General features: G+C 42.3%; 1 protein-coding gene across 2 annotated transcripts in view; it reads right to left on the bottom strand.

Moving 5' to 3' along the window:
- Positions 1-2,496: 2,496 nt before the first annotated feature.
- Positions 2,497-17,368, bottom strand: part of Depdc1b (DEP domain containing 1B) — a 66,393-nt gene continuing 51,521 nt past the window's right edge. The window contains exons 8-11 of one of the 2 annotated variants that reach the window (XM_055601932.1): positions 12,340-12,506; positions 9,855-10,031; positions 4,679-4,864; positions 2,497-3,175 (exon numbers count right to left, since the gene is read on the bottom strand). In XM_055601932.1, the coding sequence (XP_055457907.1) occupies positions 3,014-3,175; positions 4,679-4,864; positions 9,855-10,031; positions 12,340-12,506 (692 nt within the window). In that variant the 3' untranslated portion in view covers positions 2,497-3,013. The remainder of the gene's footprint in view (positions 3,176-4,678; positions 4,865-9,854; positions 10,032-12,339; positions 12,507-17,368) is intronic. The other variant, XM_055601933.1, reaches the window with a different exon arrangement.

Genomic DNA, 17,368 nt, shown 5'->3' with positions numbered 1-17,368 from the left:
AGAAAGCTTCCAGACATTTATAGTGGAATCAAAACTCATGCTAATACTAACATTTTCCAAAGTATTAAATAGCTAGGAACAAAACACTTGTAAACCTTTAAAGAAAAAAATAAACATTTTCATCTATCAAAAATTAATGGTGGGCTCGTGATTGGAATGCCTGCTATGGGTGGATTTGTTCTCTTTTCTGTTGCTGTGGGAAACACCAGGACCGAAAACAACCCGAGGCAGAAACAGTCCACTGTGAAGAGAAGTCAGGGCAGGAACTCAAGGTGGGAACGTGGAGGCAGCAACTGATAAGGAGACCAAAGAGGTATGCTGCTAACTGGCTTCTTCTCTGTGGCTTGCTCATGTAAGTCTGCTTCCTTCTACAAGGACCTGTTGGTGGGGGGGGGGGATCACCTACAGAGGGCTGGGGCCTCCCACATCAATCATCAGTCAAGAAAATGCCCCCACAGGCCTGCCCACAGGACAGTTTGTTGAAACCTCCTCAACTGAGGTTTCCACTTTCCAGGGGAGTCCAGGTTATGTCCAGCTGACAAAACCTAACCAGCACCATGGTAAATATAGCAATATTACCAAATTGGTTCATAGGTTCAATACACTCTTAATCACAGAATGTGTATAAATAAAAAGTAGTTACATTTTTACAAATATGTAAAGTCTAAAGGCGTATGGGAAAAAATGTACAGCTATATTAAAATCAGAGTGAAGCCACTGAGCATGGTGGCACACACCTTCAGGCCCAGCACTGGTGAGGCAGAGGCAGGTGGATCTCTGAGTTAGAGGCCAGCCTGGTCTACAAATAGAGTTCCAGGACATCCAGGGCTACACAGAGAAACCCTGTCTCAAAACAACAACAAGAAAAATAAAATCAGAGTGAAACCATAGTCAGACACCGATATTTAACTAGGCATTGACGAGTCAAACCCAATTAGGTAAGCAGTGGTGAAGCTGCTAGGTAAAAGAAATGCACACTGATCACGCGTGTATTCGTTGGTACAAGCACTCAGGAAAACTGTTGCTCCCTAGCATCAGTTGTATACTTGGTTTATAACTCTTTTTTTTTATACTTTTTTTTTTATTAATTACACATTATTCATTTTGTATCCCCCCATAAGCCCCTCCCTCCTCCCCTGCCGATCCCACCCTCCCTCCCCTTTCTGCATGCATGCCACTCCCCAAGTCCACTGATAGGGGAGGTTCTCCTCTTGTTTCTGATCTTAGTCTATCAGTTCTCATCAAAAGTGGCTGCCTTGTCCTCTAATGTGGCCTGGTAAGGCTGCTCCCCCCTCAGGGGGAAGTGATCAACGAGCAGGCCAATCAGATTATGTCAGAGGCAGTCCCTCTTCCCATTACTATGTAACACACTTGGACACTGAACTGCCATGGGCTACCCCTGTGCAGGTTTATAACTCTTACACATAAGAACTTTACACACGTTTCAAGAAGCAAGCACAAAACATAAAGCAAATGAAGCAATCTCTCTCTCTCTCTCACACACACACACACACACACACACACACTTCCAAAAACAGCAGATAAAGGGTCCTCCACCACAGAACAACACTGAGCAGAAACCAGAACTATCTTTGCTTCAACCAAATGTCAAAGTCTAAGAATGCTGAGAGTCTAAAAGTCACCTTCACATTAATTATTTGAAACAGTACTTAAACAAAGAGGAATATTTACGTGTTTTTAAACGGACAAGTCTCTGTCAACTACGGAAGATTCTCTGCCACAGGCAACCAGGGGTGGGTCTCAAGTACAGGAACACAAATTCAGTTCAGGGTAATTACTTTCAGAGGTGTTTCAGATGCTCCACCGTTTTGTAGAAGAAACAATGGAGAGAGAAGGGAGAAGAGGGGAAGGGAGAGGATTGAGAAGGAAAAATGGAAGGAGAGACAGAGGCAGAAATAGAGTCAGACAGACATGGGTGGGAGGGGTCATACTCTCCTGATGCCATTACAAAAGCCAAAATAAACCTCACTTAGTTTCTGATACAAACAGAGAGTGAAGTGAAAACATTGGCAAAGGCATTGGAGGAGGCTCTCTAATTTATCTAAATAAACAGCCAAGAAGAAAAACACTAGGCATAAGATATATATGTATATATATATATTTTTTTAAAAAACCTCAGTATTTATTTACATTTCATTAATCTTCAAAAGAATGAAGAAGCTGAGAAAATACATTCATAAAGGAAGTAACTTTATCTTGCCCAACCCATTTATGCTTTTCATAAAACCAAACAAAGATTTAATTTAGATTTACAGGTCTAAAGGAAACCAAAGAATTCATTCAGCTCAACCTTCCTTCTTTAGCTTAGGCTCAAATTACATGTCTGTGGGCAGATCAAACTACTCCTCATCTTGGCATGCGCAGACTGATATAGGACTAACCGAAGAGCCAGTGTTAGCAAACCTCACAGCAACTGGCATATGTGGAAAAAAAAAAAAAAGAAAGAAAGAAAAAAAAAAAAAAGAGCAGGGCCATCACAATGCAAAATATTGGGACTTTTGTACTTTTGTACAATAACAAAACAAAAACAAAGACATAAAAAAACATGGGATTTACACAGGAGAAATCACAGTTGGCGCCTAAGTCGACGGCACCACAGTAACAGCACAGTGTTGTTCTGATTCAAGTATGTACAGTACTCTTGAGCTTGGCTTTCACAAAGGTGTCCATGAGTAGGAAGCACACACAATGACTTTACACACCATGGAAAAAAACGAATAGAAGGAAGGCAACACTTCACCTTTTTGTAACAATCCCAAGCCTGTTAACATCACCATTACACATTCAACTTGGAATCATTCACTGACTTGTACATCTCTAAAAACAGCATCAGGATTTGTAAAAAACACTGATAAAGGCTCAATATTCGAGGAGTCGATAATTTGAGGATTCCTCTGAAATTCCGTAGTTCAGAAGCTTATTACAGCATCTTCAACTTCAACTGACTCTGAGCTGCCCGTACCACTGAGGTCTGCAAAGCTCTGCCACTGCATCACATCCGGAAACTTCGAGTTCTCTGAAATGGCTGGAAAGGCTTCCTGAGAGCCCACATGAACAGCTGTGGCTTGGCCTTGGGTTTGTCAGGAAAGAGAAGTGCTTCACTTTCTGGTGTAGGAAACCGCTCCTGGTAGACTTCAGGGTAAGATTTCTGAAACTGAAGAGGAGTCCAATATGAGTCAAAAAAAAAAAAAAGACACAAAAGATCCACAAAAATTACACAGTCAAAATTTAGTAGCTCCTGATCTCTGCTGTCCTTTGCTTTGGTTAAATTATTTGGCGCCAATGCCCCAGCTCTACCTCATCATTCCTTTGACCCATTTTTCAGATGAAGTTGTCCTTGTAATCAAATCTCTCAAAATGTTCTCACTGTCAACTATAACTAGCCCTCGCTGTGAACTCCACTCTTAAGTAAGTCTGAACTGAAAATAACTCTTGTTCTATACAATGTCTGACCCACAAAGACCCTGCTTGTCCAACTCAGACCGGCCACCTTCTACCCAAAAAAGAGAAGGCAAAACACGCTGGATGGATTACTCCACGGGAAATTTAGAGGAAGGTAATGTATGCTTTCTTTGATTCTCACCACTCCACTCTTCAACATTAGAAGAAGAAAAATGAGAAAGAAGTGCAGAACCCTGATGTTTGGGAAGAAGCCTATGGATGCTCTGCCCAGGAACCCAGCTGCACAGGGAAGTACAGAGCAAGAGTAGTAAGGCACCACTTCTAAGGCCTCTACTCTGGAGGCAGAGCTGAGGGGATGACTAGGTCAAGGCTTGCCTTGGCTAGAAAGTGAGAGTCTGTCTGAAAAAATAAAAAAACAAACAAAAAGAAAAGAAAATACATCCACCTGAGGGAAGACTAGTCTTTCAGGATGGCCAAAGTACAAGCAAGGCTGGGATGGGAAATGTCCTCCTGGTTCCTCGTCTGGAATACTTGGCTCCCAACTTGGGGCATGACTTTGGCAGGTTTTGAAAATTGGGAGGCAGAGTGTGGCTGGAGGAGACGAATCACTGGAGGCAGGTTCCTGAAGGTATATAACCCTACTTGTTTCCCGGGATGCTCCCTGGCCCATCGTGACATGACTAGCTCTTAAGTATGCTCCCGCTGCCACACGCTAGCTGCTCCGGCATCCCTTACCTGTCACGCTGAATAGACCACCTGTACCGGGAGCCAGTGAAACCTCTCCACCCCTTAAGTTGCTTCTATCAGGCTTTCTTTCATAGCAACACAAACTAAAGGTCACAGCTCAGCTTTTCTGCAGGAAAGCTGTTCTTTAAAACCCCTTGGCCGTGTAGCCTCACTCAGGAGGAACTGAGTTTGGCTGATGGGCTCACTTAATGGGGTCTGAGACAAGAAACCACACTGATACTGCCTATTTAAAAACAACAGTCTCTACAAAATGGCTCCATAAGGAGAAGGGCTTTCAAAAAGGCCCAATACCAAGATGCACGAGAGAACTGACTCCTAACAATTATCCTAACCTTTACATAAACACACACATGCACGCACACACACACACACACACACATTAGATACTTTCCTTATAAGCAGTTTCTTTGAAGTAATTTTGTTTGGCTGATCCATATCGTGTCATATAGCAAAACAAACGATAAATAGTAGAACCTAACTCTACAAAAGAAATGAACAGCCTCGTCACCTGCTTCAGCTTCTTCTTCTTCTCCTTGTGGGAGAGTTTGGCATCTGCTATGACTTCTTCCAACAAGGCTGCCAGTGGCTCCTGGGAGCCGTACGCCCTTTGGTGCTCAAACTCCTCAGGACTAATTTGGCGGCAAAATGAAGGTACAGACAGAGTGATATCCATATCGGCTCCTGGATATTTTATCTGACACAAAGCACAGAATTAGAAGTAATTCAAAACCAGCATGTCTCCTGGTAAGGAGTAGGATATTTCCTTCAGTTTGCTTGGGAAAAGCCATATTGAAAAGGAGAAGTGTTTTCATGCTTTCAAAAGAATAAATAATGAAGCACATTTTTAAACTAAGAGATTGTTTTACTTTTCTGAACTTGAGACCCATGCTAATAAAAAAATCCAACCAACCAACCAACCAACCAACCAAACAAACAACAACAAAGAACACGTGTATGTGCTCTTCAATAAGATCTGAAATTTAAACAGAAATCAGGGGCTGGTGAGTGGTAGAGGCACATTTTGGGCCTGCCTGGGAACCTGAGCTTGATCTCCATGTAAAGCCAATGCTGATTTTATTCAGTCACAGCACAAGATTGTCTGCAGGTAGATTAGACATCACAGCTCACCCTTGCTCTTCAAAAGCACAGGGCTCCGAAGAGGAGCTGCTGCCATCTACCTGCTATGTATGTGAGCACACAGAGCAAGAGTTCCCGCTCTAACCTTTCCTGACTCATAAAAACATCTGTAGGATAATCTGTTCACCAATGCAAATGGCAAGGGAGTGTGTGTTAATATACATACATATGCATATATAATATATGTGGGTAGTATATGCATATAGAGTATATTCATATATTCATATATATTATATATGTGTGTATTACATGCATATACATACATGGGAATGATATACAAAGCAAATTATATGGGCAAAGGGGAAATGAACATGTATTTTCTCATAATGCTGACATAAATTAAACTGAAACACTCAAACTAAAAGGATATGTGCGGCCAATATTTAAAGCATATTTAAGGTCTTTGACTCAGCAATGATGCGTTTAGGAATTTACTCTTGGAAAATAGTTGTGGATCAGCTCCTTTCCCCAAGCTCTAGCTATAAAAATATTTACTAATATATTACTTACAAAACAGGGATAAATAAGAGATAATCTAAGCATCAAACACAGCTGGCAATGGTTGCTCATGCCTATAATCCCAGGAGTCAGGAAGCTGAGATAGGAGGGTTGACCCCAAATTCAAGGTCAGCCTGGGCTACATGAGTTCCAGGTTACCTTGGTCTTTATATGAGAGTCTGTCTTAAAAGAATATAAAGTAAAATAAAACTAAGAAAAAAATTTTAATTAAGTATTTTTTATTACTTACAATTTATTCATTTTGTATTCTAGCTGTAGCCCCACCCTCATTCCCTCCCAATCCCAACCTCCCTCCCTCTTCTCCTCCTTTGACCTTTCCATAGTCCACTGATAGGAGAGGTCCTCCTCTCCTTCCCTCTGACCCTAGCCTATCAGGTCTTATCAGGACTGGCTGCATTGTCTTCCTCTGTGGCCTGGTAAGGCTGCTCCCCCATTAGAGGGAGGTGATCAAAGAGTCAGACACTGAGTTCATGTCAGATACAGTCCCTGTTAACTAGGGAACCCACTTGGATACTGAGCTGCCATGTGCTACTCTGTGCAGGAACTCTAGGTTATCTCCATGCACAGTCCTTGGTTGGAGTATCAGTCTTAGAAAAGACCCCTGGGCCCAGATTTTTTGTTTTGTTGCTCTCCTTGTGGAGCTCCTGTCCCCTCCAGGTTTTCTATTTCCCCCTTCATAAGATTCCCTACACTCTGCCCAAAGTTTGGTTATGAGTTTCAGCATCTGCTTTAATACCCTGCTGGGTAGAGTCTTTTAGAGGCCTTCTGTATATGCTCCTGTCCCTAAGCCCTGTTTTCTCTCCTTTCCAATGTCCATCCCATTTGTCTTTCTGAATGAGGATTGAGCATCTTACCCAGGGTGGTCTTTCCTGCTTAGCTTCTTTAGGTGTACAGATTTTAATATGTTTATACTATACTATATTTCTAATATCCACCTATGAGTGAGTATATACCCTGTGTGTCTTTCTGCTTCTGGGATACCTCACTCAGGATGATCTTTACTAGGTCCCACCATTTGCATGAAAATGTCATGATTTCCTTGTTTTTAATCGCTGAGTAGTAGTCCATTGTGTAAATGTACCACAATTTCTGCATCTTTTCCTCCACTCAGGAACATCTGGGTTGTTTCTAGATTCTGGCTATTACTAATAAAGCTGCTACAAATCTGGTTGAGCAAATGTCCTCGTTGTATACTTGAGCATATTTTGGATATATGCCTAGGAGTGGTATAGCTGGATCTTGAGGTAGCACTATTCCTTATTGTGAGAAAGCACCAGATTGATTTCCAAAGTGGTTGTAAAAGTTTACATTCCCACTAGCAATGGAGGAGGGTTCCCCTTTCACCACATCCTCTCCAGCATGTGCTGTCACTTGAGTTTTCAATCTTAGCCGCTCTGATGGGTGTAAGGTGAAATATCAGGATTGTTTTGATTTGCATTTCCCTGATGACTAAGGATGTTGAACATTTCTTTAACTGTTTCTGATATTCCTCTATTGAGAATTCTCTGTTTAAGCTCTATACCCCATTTTTAAATTGGATTACTTGATTTGTTGCTTTTTAACTTCTTGAGTTCTTTATATATTCTGGATATTAGCCCTCTGCCAGAAATTAAGGAAACTACACCATTCACAATAGCCACTAATAACATAAAATACCTAGGTGTGACTCTAACCAAGCAAGTGAAAGACCTGTTTGAAAAAAACTTCAAGTCTCTGAAGACAGAAACTGAAGAAGATATCAGAAGATGGAAAGATCCTCTATGTTCATGGATCAGTAGCATTAACATAGTGAAAATGGCCATCCTGCCAAAAGCAATCTACAGATTCAATGCAATTCCCATCAAATTACCAACACAATTCTTTACAGAACTTGAAAGAACGATTTTCAATTTCATATGGAAACAAACAAACAAACAAACAAACAAACCCAGAATTGCTAAAACAATCCTCTACAAAAACAGATAGTCTGGAGGTATCTCCATCCCTGATCTCAAGCTGTACTACAGAACAATAGTAATAAAAATTGCATGGTACTGTCATAGAAACAGAATGGTGGATCAATGGAATCAAATAGAAGACCCAAAAATAAACCCACACACTTGATTTTTGACAAAGAAGCCAAAACCATACAATGAAAAAAAAAGACAGCATCTTCAACAAATGGTGCTGGTCTAACTGGATGTCCACATGCAAAAAAATGCAAATAGATCCATACTTATCACCCTGCACAAAACTAAAGTCCAAGTGGATCAATGACCTCAACATAAAACCAGACACAATAAATCTGTTAGAAGAAAAAGTAGGGAAGAGTCTAGAACTCATCAGCACAGAAGACAACTTCCTGAACAGAACACCAACGGCATAGGCTCTAAGATCAACAATTAATCAATGGGACCTCATGAAACTGAAAAGCTTCTGTAAAGCAAATGAGAAAGAGAAACCCTCCTCTACTGCTGGTGGGAATGTAAACTTGTACAACCACTCTGGAAAGCAATCTGGTGCTTTCTCAGACAATTAGGAATAGTGCTTCCTCAAGATACAGCTATACCACTCCTAGGCATATACCCAAAAAGAGTCTCAAGTACACAATAAGGACATTTGCTCAAACATGTTTGTAGCAGCCTTATTTGTAATAGCCAGAAGCTGGAAACAGCCCAGATGCCCCTCAGTGGAGGAATGGATGCACAAATTGTGGTATAACTACACAATGGAATATTACTCAGCAATAAAAAACAAGGAAATCATGAAATTTCCAGGTAAATGGTGGGATCTGGAAAAAATCATCCTGAGTGAGCTATCCCAGAAGCAGAAAGATGCACACAGTATATACTCATTCATATAGACATATAATATAGGATAAACCTACTAGAATCTGTACACCTAAAGAAACTAATCAAGAGGGAGGACTCTTGCTAAAATGCTTAATTCCTATCCAGAAAAGCAAAGAGGATGGACATCAGAAGAAGGAGAAAAGAGACACTGTCATCAGAATAAAATGACAGCCTACAGATTGGGAAAGGATCTTCACCAACCCTATATCTGACATAAGACTAAGAAAATTTAAAACACAGAGGACCACACTTGTTAATTATGTATTCATTTCTACTATGGAATGTGCTGTTGTCAATAATGTCATTAATCACATACAAGTAATAACAATAACCTCAATAACAGCTACTCGTTAAAGTTTTGCTATATGGTAAATATTAAAACATTACTTTAAGCACTTTTCTATATGCACCAGCCAATCAAAATACTAGCTCTCATTCTGATTTTACAGATAGGAAAAAGGACAGATTGGGGTGACCACGGAAGCACAGTAGCATTACCTAATAAGGAGGCACAGAGGAAGAAAGGGCACACCGTGAATTCATACAGTATCTGCCTTCAAAATGTGCTCTTGGTACAAGTGTCAATAGACTTGGGGAGGGGCATGCGTGAAGAAGGGGGAGGGAGGGTGGAACCGGGAGAGGAGGAGGGAGGGGCTTATGGGGGGATATAAAGTGAATAAACTGTAATTAATAAAATAAAATTAAATTAAAAAAAGAAAATCACTAGGGAAATCAAAACCTTGGAATGCTTTTATGTATTAAAAAAAAAGAATATTTGAAGCTAGGGGATAATGTTCCATTGTATTACTAAGCAAGAAAAACTAAGTTACTATAGAGAAATAAAAAAGTGAAGAAGGAAGAGAACAAAATGATAAATAAATACATATTACGAACATTTTAGTGTACCTCTAACTCTGCTCGCTTTCTGCATGTATAATCTATATTTCCAAAGTTGTTCAATGTGTTGGGTTGATACCCATAGAGCAATGATTGGTTTAATAACCAAGCATGCGTCCCATGGCTGCCCATGATAACAGCAAACTCATGCCATGTTTAGCCTGTGCCGAGACCTCCTGAATAAGCACTTTGTGCACGCCAGTTCACCTCACCCTTGCTACAAAACTTGAAAGGGAGGCTGCAAGCTTCCTTGACTTCCCACTGCCCGTCTCACTGAACTGACGACGTCCCCTCCTTTACCTGGACTCTTCGAAGGTGGGCCACTCGCTCCTCTATGGAGGTCTGCAGGGCCAGGGGAACTTTCAGAATCTCCTGGTAATTGTCCATCAGAAATGTCACCAAGCGGGCAGCCAGCAACTCATCTAAGTCTACTTCATCCTTAGAACACAAGATGCACCGGGAAAACGTCTGCACCATCTAAAACCAGATGGAAGGAAAGGCGGGAGAGGGGGGAAATGAGCAGAGGCCAAGGGTGCACACCCCACCAGGCACCTAGGCACAGGTGGCCATCTGGGAATCTTCCCCAAGACTGTGGGGAGAAGATTGTCTGAGGAACTGCTAAAAGTCTCCATTTTGCACAAGCTATAACTCACACACACATTTGCATGCATACATGCATACACACATGCACATATATTCTGAAAACTGCATTCATTTAGCACTTTAAAGTGGAAAGAACTTCGTAGCCACTTGGCCAAACAATATCCCAATTTCATTGCTTGTTTTCATTCCGTGCTCCTCAACTGTCATATCTTTCCTTGGCCAATTTATTTTCTCTACAATATGAGATGTTCACTTGAGAACTATCTTTGAATAAAGAGGCTACATGTCAAATGCCAAGATTCTTTATGATAACCAGACAGATAAATATATAGCTAAGATAAACAATACAGTTTCCATGGAACTCATATCACTACTTCACTCAATTCTATGCTCTGGATTAATCTCTCTTTCCTTTTTCTTCTAATTTCATTGTCAACCCTTTCACTTCAGAACCTACAAACATAAATTCACATGGTGAAGTCTATTAAGTCATATATTAAGACTTTCATTCATCAACACTCTGCCACTTTATCTTCATGTTCGCATATATAAGGAAAGGCAGAAATTTTTGCTTAAAAACAATAAATTTCAGTAGATTTATAGGTGCTTTGAAAACACATATAAAATTTTACATTTACATACATACTTAGGCTTACTTGAAGAACACAACCAGCTTTCCACCCAGACTTACTATGCTTTTGGTCCAAGGACCTTTAAGAACACAGGGAAGAGGGAACAGGCTCTTTCTGTAAAGGCAGCTGCTATATCTTTCTAAACCACTTTCTAAAAGACCACCTTCCCTCAACACAAAGACAATGAAGGTCATGTGTGTGTGTACAGAAGGAGAGAGAGAAAGAGAGATGCCAGAAGGGAAAAAGTACAAATTTTCTTCAACTTTTCAAAAAGGTCTCTTTAGTCCAAGAACGGGTCAAGAGTCATCCATGTGGGCGGCACACTCTTCCCTAAAAGGAGACCGGGGGATTCCCCAGAGCATGGAAAGGACACGTATGGAATCTGAGAAGCAATCTCTCTACCCAACTGAGAAAGGCAGGTGTAATCTGCAGCAGGCAGTGGCAGGAAGAAGATGAGCAAGAGATGCTGGGTGAAGCACATGAAGCGCCAATCAGGAGAACCTCCGGGGTCTATCCTCAGCCACAACCACAACTGCCAATGACAACACGTGGAAGGGGTCAGAACTGCTGGGAAGGTAAATCTTAACTCCACAAAGATGAATAAATAAATAGGTGATATGACAGACATGTTAATTAGTTTTAACTAAATATTTCTACAGTGAGTCTGTGTATCAGAACAGCATATTAATCTGTAAATGTAGGAAATTCTCAATAAAAAAAAAAAACCTCCCTCTCTTCCCAAAGTGTCTAGAGCAGGGGGAGGATGGTACAGGCGCTGGACCCTAAGGAATAAAGCTTAGCTGGGCCGGTATGTTTGTAGGATCCCAGTTCAGTGGTGAGTGCCTGAGGGAGAAAGCTTCTCTGATACAGCTCTTTTAGTGATACAGCCCTTCAGGGACATAACTCCCAGGGATGCAGCTCTCTTTATTGGGGGGAGCAAGGGCTGTATGAACCTTGGGGAAGTGGGTACGGGTTTCAGGTGAGTGGACATCGCTGGCAGGAGCTGAGGTGCTGGGAATATGTCGTCTGCATGGACAGGTATCCCAGGTGCTAGGCTGCACAACTACCTGCACCGCAGCCAGGCCATGCGGGCACAGAGCAGGGAAGGGGCGAGAATTACTCCTGCAGGTCTCAAGATTGAGATTTTTGGAGTCTGAACCCGTCTCAGTCTCACTCTAGCTCCGGGCTGGTTTCCCCAGTCACACAGTCCATGTGCCCCACAGTTTCCTGTACTGGAACAGAAGATTGTGGTCTTCTTACCCGGTCTTCTCGCCTTCGTTGTCTTTGTGTTGACGAGAGGTGGTCATTTGGAAGGTGGTAAGAAAGGCACAGCAGCTGTCTCTACAAAAAGAGCCTGTTCCCTACTCCCTCTTTATTTCCACTGTGTTCTTCAAGGTCCTTGAACCAAACGCACAGAAAGTCTGGGTGGAGAGCTGGTCGTGCTCTTCAAGAAAGCCTCCTTCCTGCTTTCGTCTGGCTGCTCAGAACAGGATTTGGTTGCATTCCAGACTGAAAACATAGGTCATCATACATGTTAACAACCAACCTACCAGTGTGCGGGTGCCAAAGCCATCACATAGTGGGGGCATCTCTTTGTTTAAGCAGATCCTTGCCATCATCCTCATCAACAGCTGTAACTTCCTCCTGTTTTCGGGAGGCAGAAGGAGACAGCATATCTGAAACGCTTCAACTGCCACTTTCTCCCTCTGCAGCAAACCTATGCAAAAGAGAAGTTTCATTGTTTAGTACATAGCCTACTTGACAGTGCCTCCTTCCTCATTTCTGTAGTTGAAATCATACAAAATGTTTCCACACGTTCAATGACACCGGGAAACGTATGCATGTACTGTGACTCACAAAACAGCACAGACAACACAAGCCATCAAGCAGGGAGGAGATGTGGGCCAAACAGCCATTTCCCCTCTCCTCCACAACACACAGACAGATGGAACAAGTTCACAGCACTCTTTGCCATTAAACCAGGAACAGTCCAGCTGACAGGAAAACCCAGTTCTAAGACTTAAGTGATCAAGAATACAATATAAAAAAAAAATGCATCCTATTAACAGAAGGACAACCATGATTATCAATAGTTGCAGAAGGGCATCTAATAAACTCAAAATCCTTCCAGGACAAAAATCTCGAACAAATTCAGGCTAGAAGGACCATAATGAGGAACTGGGGAGATGGTTCAGCCACTGAGGGCCCTGCCTACTCTTCCAGAAAACCTGGGTTCAACTTCTAGTTCCCTCATGTCAGCTCACAAATATTTGTAGGGCCAGTTCCAAGGGATCAGACACCTTCACACAGACATACATAAAGGCAAAACACCAATGCGCGTAAAATAAAAATAAATAAATTATTTTTAAAATTGTCTTCAGAAACAAACTACAAAAAAAAAAAAAATCCCAAAGGATCATAACTAAACACAGTAAAAGCCTTTTGCAGTAATAAATAGCAGGGACCAGAGGTCGTTCTGCAGGTAAAATAAAGGGCGGGACAGACAAACTTGATGGCCTGAATTTGAATCCTAGAATCCTTGTTAAAAGCCTGACGTTGTCACACATCACACATCTGTAATCACTCCTACACGCGATGGAGCACAGAGAAGGACGTGCCCAGAATCCCGCAGGCTGGTTAGCCTGAGGGTGAAACACACACAAGTCGACAGACTACTTCAGAAATGAGGTAGAGAGAAAAAAACCAATACGCAAAAGTTGCCCACTGACCATACATGTGTTCCAGCACACATGCCCACATTCTCCTACATGAACACACAGAAGAAAGAAGGGAAGGCTAAGAAAGTACTTTTGTTTGAGAGACAGACACAGAAAGAAACAGAGAAATACAAACAGAGAGACGAGATAGATGACTTGCTCTATACTGATGGGGAAAATCTGAAAGCTTTTTCTCAGAGATCTGTATTGAGAAAAGGATGCTCACGTTCCCACTTTTTATTCAGCACAGCTGTGTTTAATGGTGCACAGCTGGAAACACTGTACCACATGACTTTAAAACACTACCAAGGGTGGAGAGATGGCTCTGTGATTAACAGCACTTATTGCTCTTCTAGAGGGTACTTGTTCAAATCCCAGCACTCGTGTAAGGCAGCTCACAGCTGCTGCTAACTCCAGCTTCAGGGGATCCAATGCAATGCCCCCTTCTGGGCCCTGCTGACACCAGCAAAGACACACACACACCTGAATAGCTGTAGTACAGACAAAAGGAACAGAATAGACCACAGAAGTAAACTCATGCCTTTGCAACCAACTGATTTCCAGCAGGGGCTAAGGACACACAGGACAGCCACTAACAGTGCTGAAGACTACTTCTTCTACATACAGAAGAGTGAAACTAGAGCCCTGCTCCTTATCACTCTCACAAAACACAACCCAAAATGGATAAAAAATCAAAATCAAAAACAAACGAACAAAAACCTCCAATGTTAACGCTTGACACCATGAAACTTCTAGAACAGAAGACAGGCTGGCCTCAAACCCACAGCAATCCTCCTGCATCAGCATCCCAATTCTGGAATTATAGGCATGAGGCATCATGTCTTAAATGAGATTACTATTACATAACATAAACTAGGAACAGAAAGACAAGTGCCTGCTGACCTCAGTCGCACATGGAATCTAAAAGAGTTGATCCCAGAGACCTGAGAGCAAAGAATGGTTACTACAGGCAGAGTCAACTGTCAGTGTTGACCAGTGTGTGCAGTCAGGTATGACTAAAGGCTCTGGGACACTTGACTTTTGCACAGTCAGGTGGCAACAGATAACAATAACACCAAAAAGCTCTACGGAAATATTTCATATTTTTGTCATTAAAAAAACAAAGCCAAACAAAGCCAGCTCTAGGCCAGCAAGATGGTACAGCCGGTGAAGGCACTTGCCACCATGCCCAATGACCTGAGTTTGAACGTGGGGCCCTCATAGGAGGAAGTGAAAACTGACTCCCACAAGTTGTTTTCTAACTTCCACATATGTGCCAAGTCATGATATGTACAGGCTCATACACATGTATGCACAGCTACGCACATACAGAAATGTGGTCTAAAAGCTTTTACATAGCTATGCTTCGTCACCAAGATGTAGTACTTAGATACTGGCACTTCACTGAGGCTTCAGTCCCTGTGCTCAGAATGATCAATGATACATATCTCCTCACTGCGTGCTTGCTAGAGAATCATCACTCTTTTATAAAATGTCTATTAAAAGTCCATGCCCTTTTGATTGTATTGTAGCGTATTGTCTCTCAGAGACAGAGATCTGCTCCCATGGTGATGCCACTCCTCCATTATTTTATGTGTATGGGTGCTTTGCCTGCCTGTTATGTTTATACATCACATGTGCATCTGGTGCCAACGAAGCCAGAAGAGGACATTGAATCAGCCACCATGTGGGTACTTGGAATCAAATCAGGTTCCTCTGGACAAGCAGCCAGCACTCATAACCACTGGGACATCTCTCCAGCCCCTCCAATGGTGACTCTAAACCCACCAACTTCACACTCAAAGGTTACTATTCCATCTGGTTTCAAGCACTGTCTCAGATGTATAGAAGCATGTTATTCCAGTCTTTTAATAGTGCACTCCTTATTAAAATGTCTTTTTATTTGTCCAGAATATTCTTCTTATGCCTTCCATTTTTGTTGTTTTTGTTTACTTTTCAATAACTATAAATTTAAACCAAAGAAATGTCTTTGATGCTTTTGTGTGTCATTTGCTTATTTGACCTTGCTGTAGAGCGAGATGTTAGTGAAGCAACCAGAGTTGGAATGGCATGGTGGTTCTAAGAGGAAACAGCAATGGGGACAAGTGATAACCTCCTGCTGGCATTTGTGAGAGAGAAAACGGTGCCAGAAAATTCTAGAGTGCCAGCCACTGAGTCCATGTCAGAGATAGCCCCTGCTTGCCTTACTAGGAAACATGGAGACTGAGCTGCCATGGGCTACATCTGAGCAGGGGGTCTAGGTCCTCGCCATGCATGGTCCTTGGTTGGAGCATCAGTCTCTGAAGAATCCCCTGGGCCCAAATTTTTTGACTTTGTTAGTCTCCTTGTAGAGCTCCTGTCCCCTCCAGCCTTGCCACACCAAAGAGGAAACAATGCAGACAGTTCTGATGAGACCTGATAGGGTAGGGTCAGATAGTGAGGGAGGAGGACCTCCCCTTTTAGTGGACTTGGAGGGGGTCTTAGGGGGAAAGGAGGGAGGGAGGGTGACTGGGAGAAGATAAGAGAGGGGGCTACAGCTGGGATACAAAGTGAATAAATCTTAAAAAAGATAGATAGATTGATAGATAGATAGATAGATAGATAGATAGATAGATAGATAGATAGATAAGTAAGTAAGTAAGTAAGTAAATAAATTTAGAGAATTCTAAAGTGACCCACAGGCCAGGTGGGGAATAGTGTTAGTTAAACACCTCAATAGAGTTTGACTAAAACAAAGACTTTGGGAGTGGCTGGAAACAGATGAAAAAACAAGATTAAATTGCTTCAGTTTCAAAGCACATGACTGTAACAACATCCACAGGCCACACCCACTTTTAAGGGCTTTTCCTTCCATTTAGCAGTGTTGGCAAAAGGTTGACTCAGTTCTTTTCTAACAGATGTCAGGCGCCAAGGCCGGACATGCGAAGGGAAGGAGTGGAAAGAGCATGCTCACAAGCCCTGCCAACAGGAAGCCCTCTCTGTGGCTCCAGGTTTCTTTTTTTATTAATTTATTTTTTATTAATTAAAATGTATTCACTTTGTATCCCAGCTGTAGCCCCCCATCCCCTCCCAATACCACCCTCCTTCCCACTTCTCCTCCCTTCCCCCAGGACCTCCCCTTCCATCTGAAATGGTGGGAATTAGAAAAGATCATCCTGAGTGAGGTATCCCAGAAGCAGAGATCCGGTTTTCTTCATGCTTAGAGATGGAGCACAGGGCGAGCGTGTAAACCCAATGTGAGCTTCTTTGATCTGAACATTTTCAGACCTACTGGGCACGCTGGACAACGAGCCTGCACTTCTCTTTACCTCAGCTTCTTTCTCTCTTCCTACAACTTCTGACTGACAGCCTTGGGCCTGCTGCTGTGAGTCTCAACATCAAACATGGTCTGTCCATCCCCATGTGGAGAAGGGCTTTTACAGTGAGGACTGCCCTTGAGCTGGCCTGGCCTGGCCCAGGCTGCGTGTGTCTTCATTTTGAAGAAATGGGATGAGGCAGGTACTCGCGTCAGCCCCACATTTTCCTCAACCATTGTTGCTGTGGCTGTACCCAGGAGCAGCTCATGCCAGCGGGTAGGGCCCACAGGTCCTAGTGTAACTGGAAGTGGTTGCTGTTCTAGTGCAGGCGCATCAAGAGCTCAAACTTACACAACATTGCTGATGAGTGAACATTTCTTGGGGCCACGGCAACATCACCTACCATTCTCAGACAGAAAACATAAGTCCAGTCTCCCTGACCCCTTTTTCTACATTTCCTGATGGAGTATTCCAAACAGGAAACATTTCTGAGCTTAATGAAGGCAATTTGATTGAACTTTTATTTATTGTTTAAGCTTTCTGTTTGTCTATCTTTGCCTACCCAA

Source organism: Psammomys obesus, unplaced genomic scaffold (genome assembly GCF_907164565.1).
Source record: "Psammomys obesus unplaced genomic scaffold, mPsaObe1.curated_primary_1811, whole genome shotgun sequence".
In the NCBI taxonomy this organism is placed as follows: domain Eukaryota; kingdom Metazoa; phylum Chordata; class Mammalia; order Rodentia; family Muridae; genus Psammomys; species Psammomys obesus.
The sequence above is the reverse complement of the archived record's forward strand: the minus strand, read 5'-3'. Positions and strand labels throughout refer to the sequence as shown.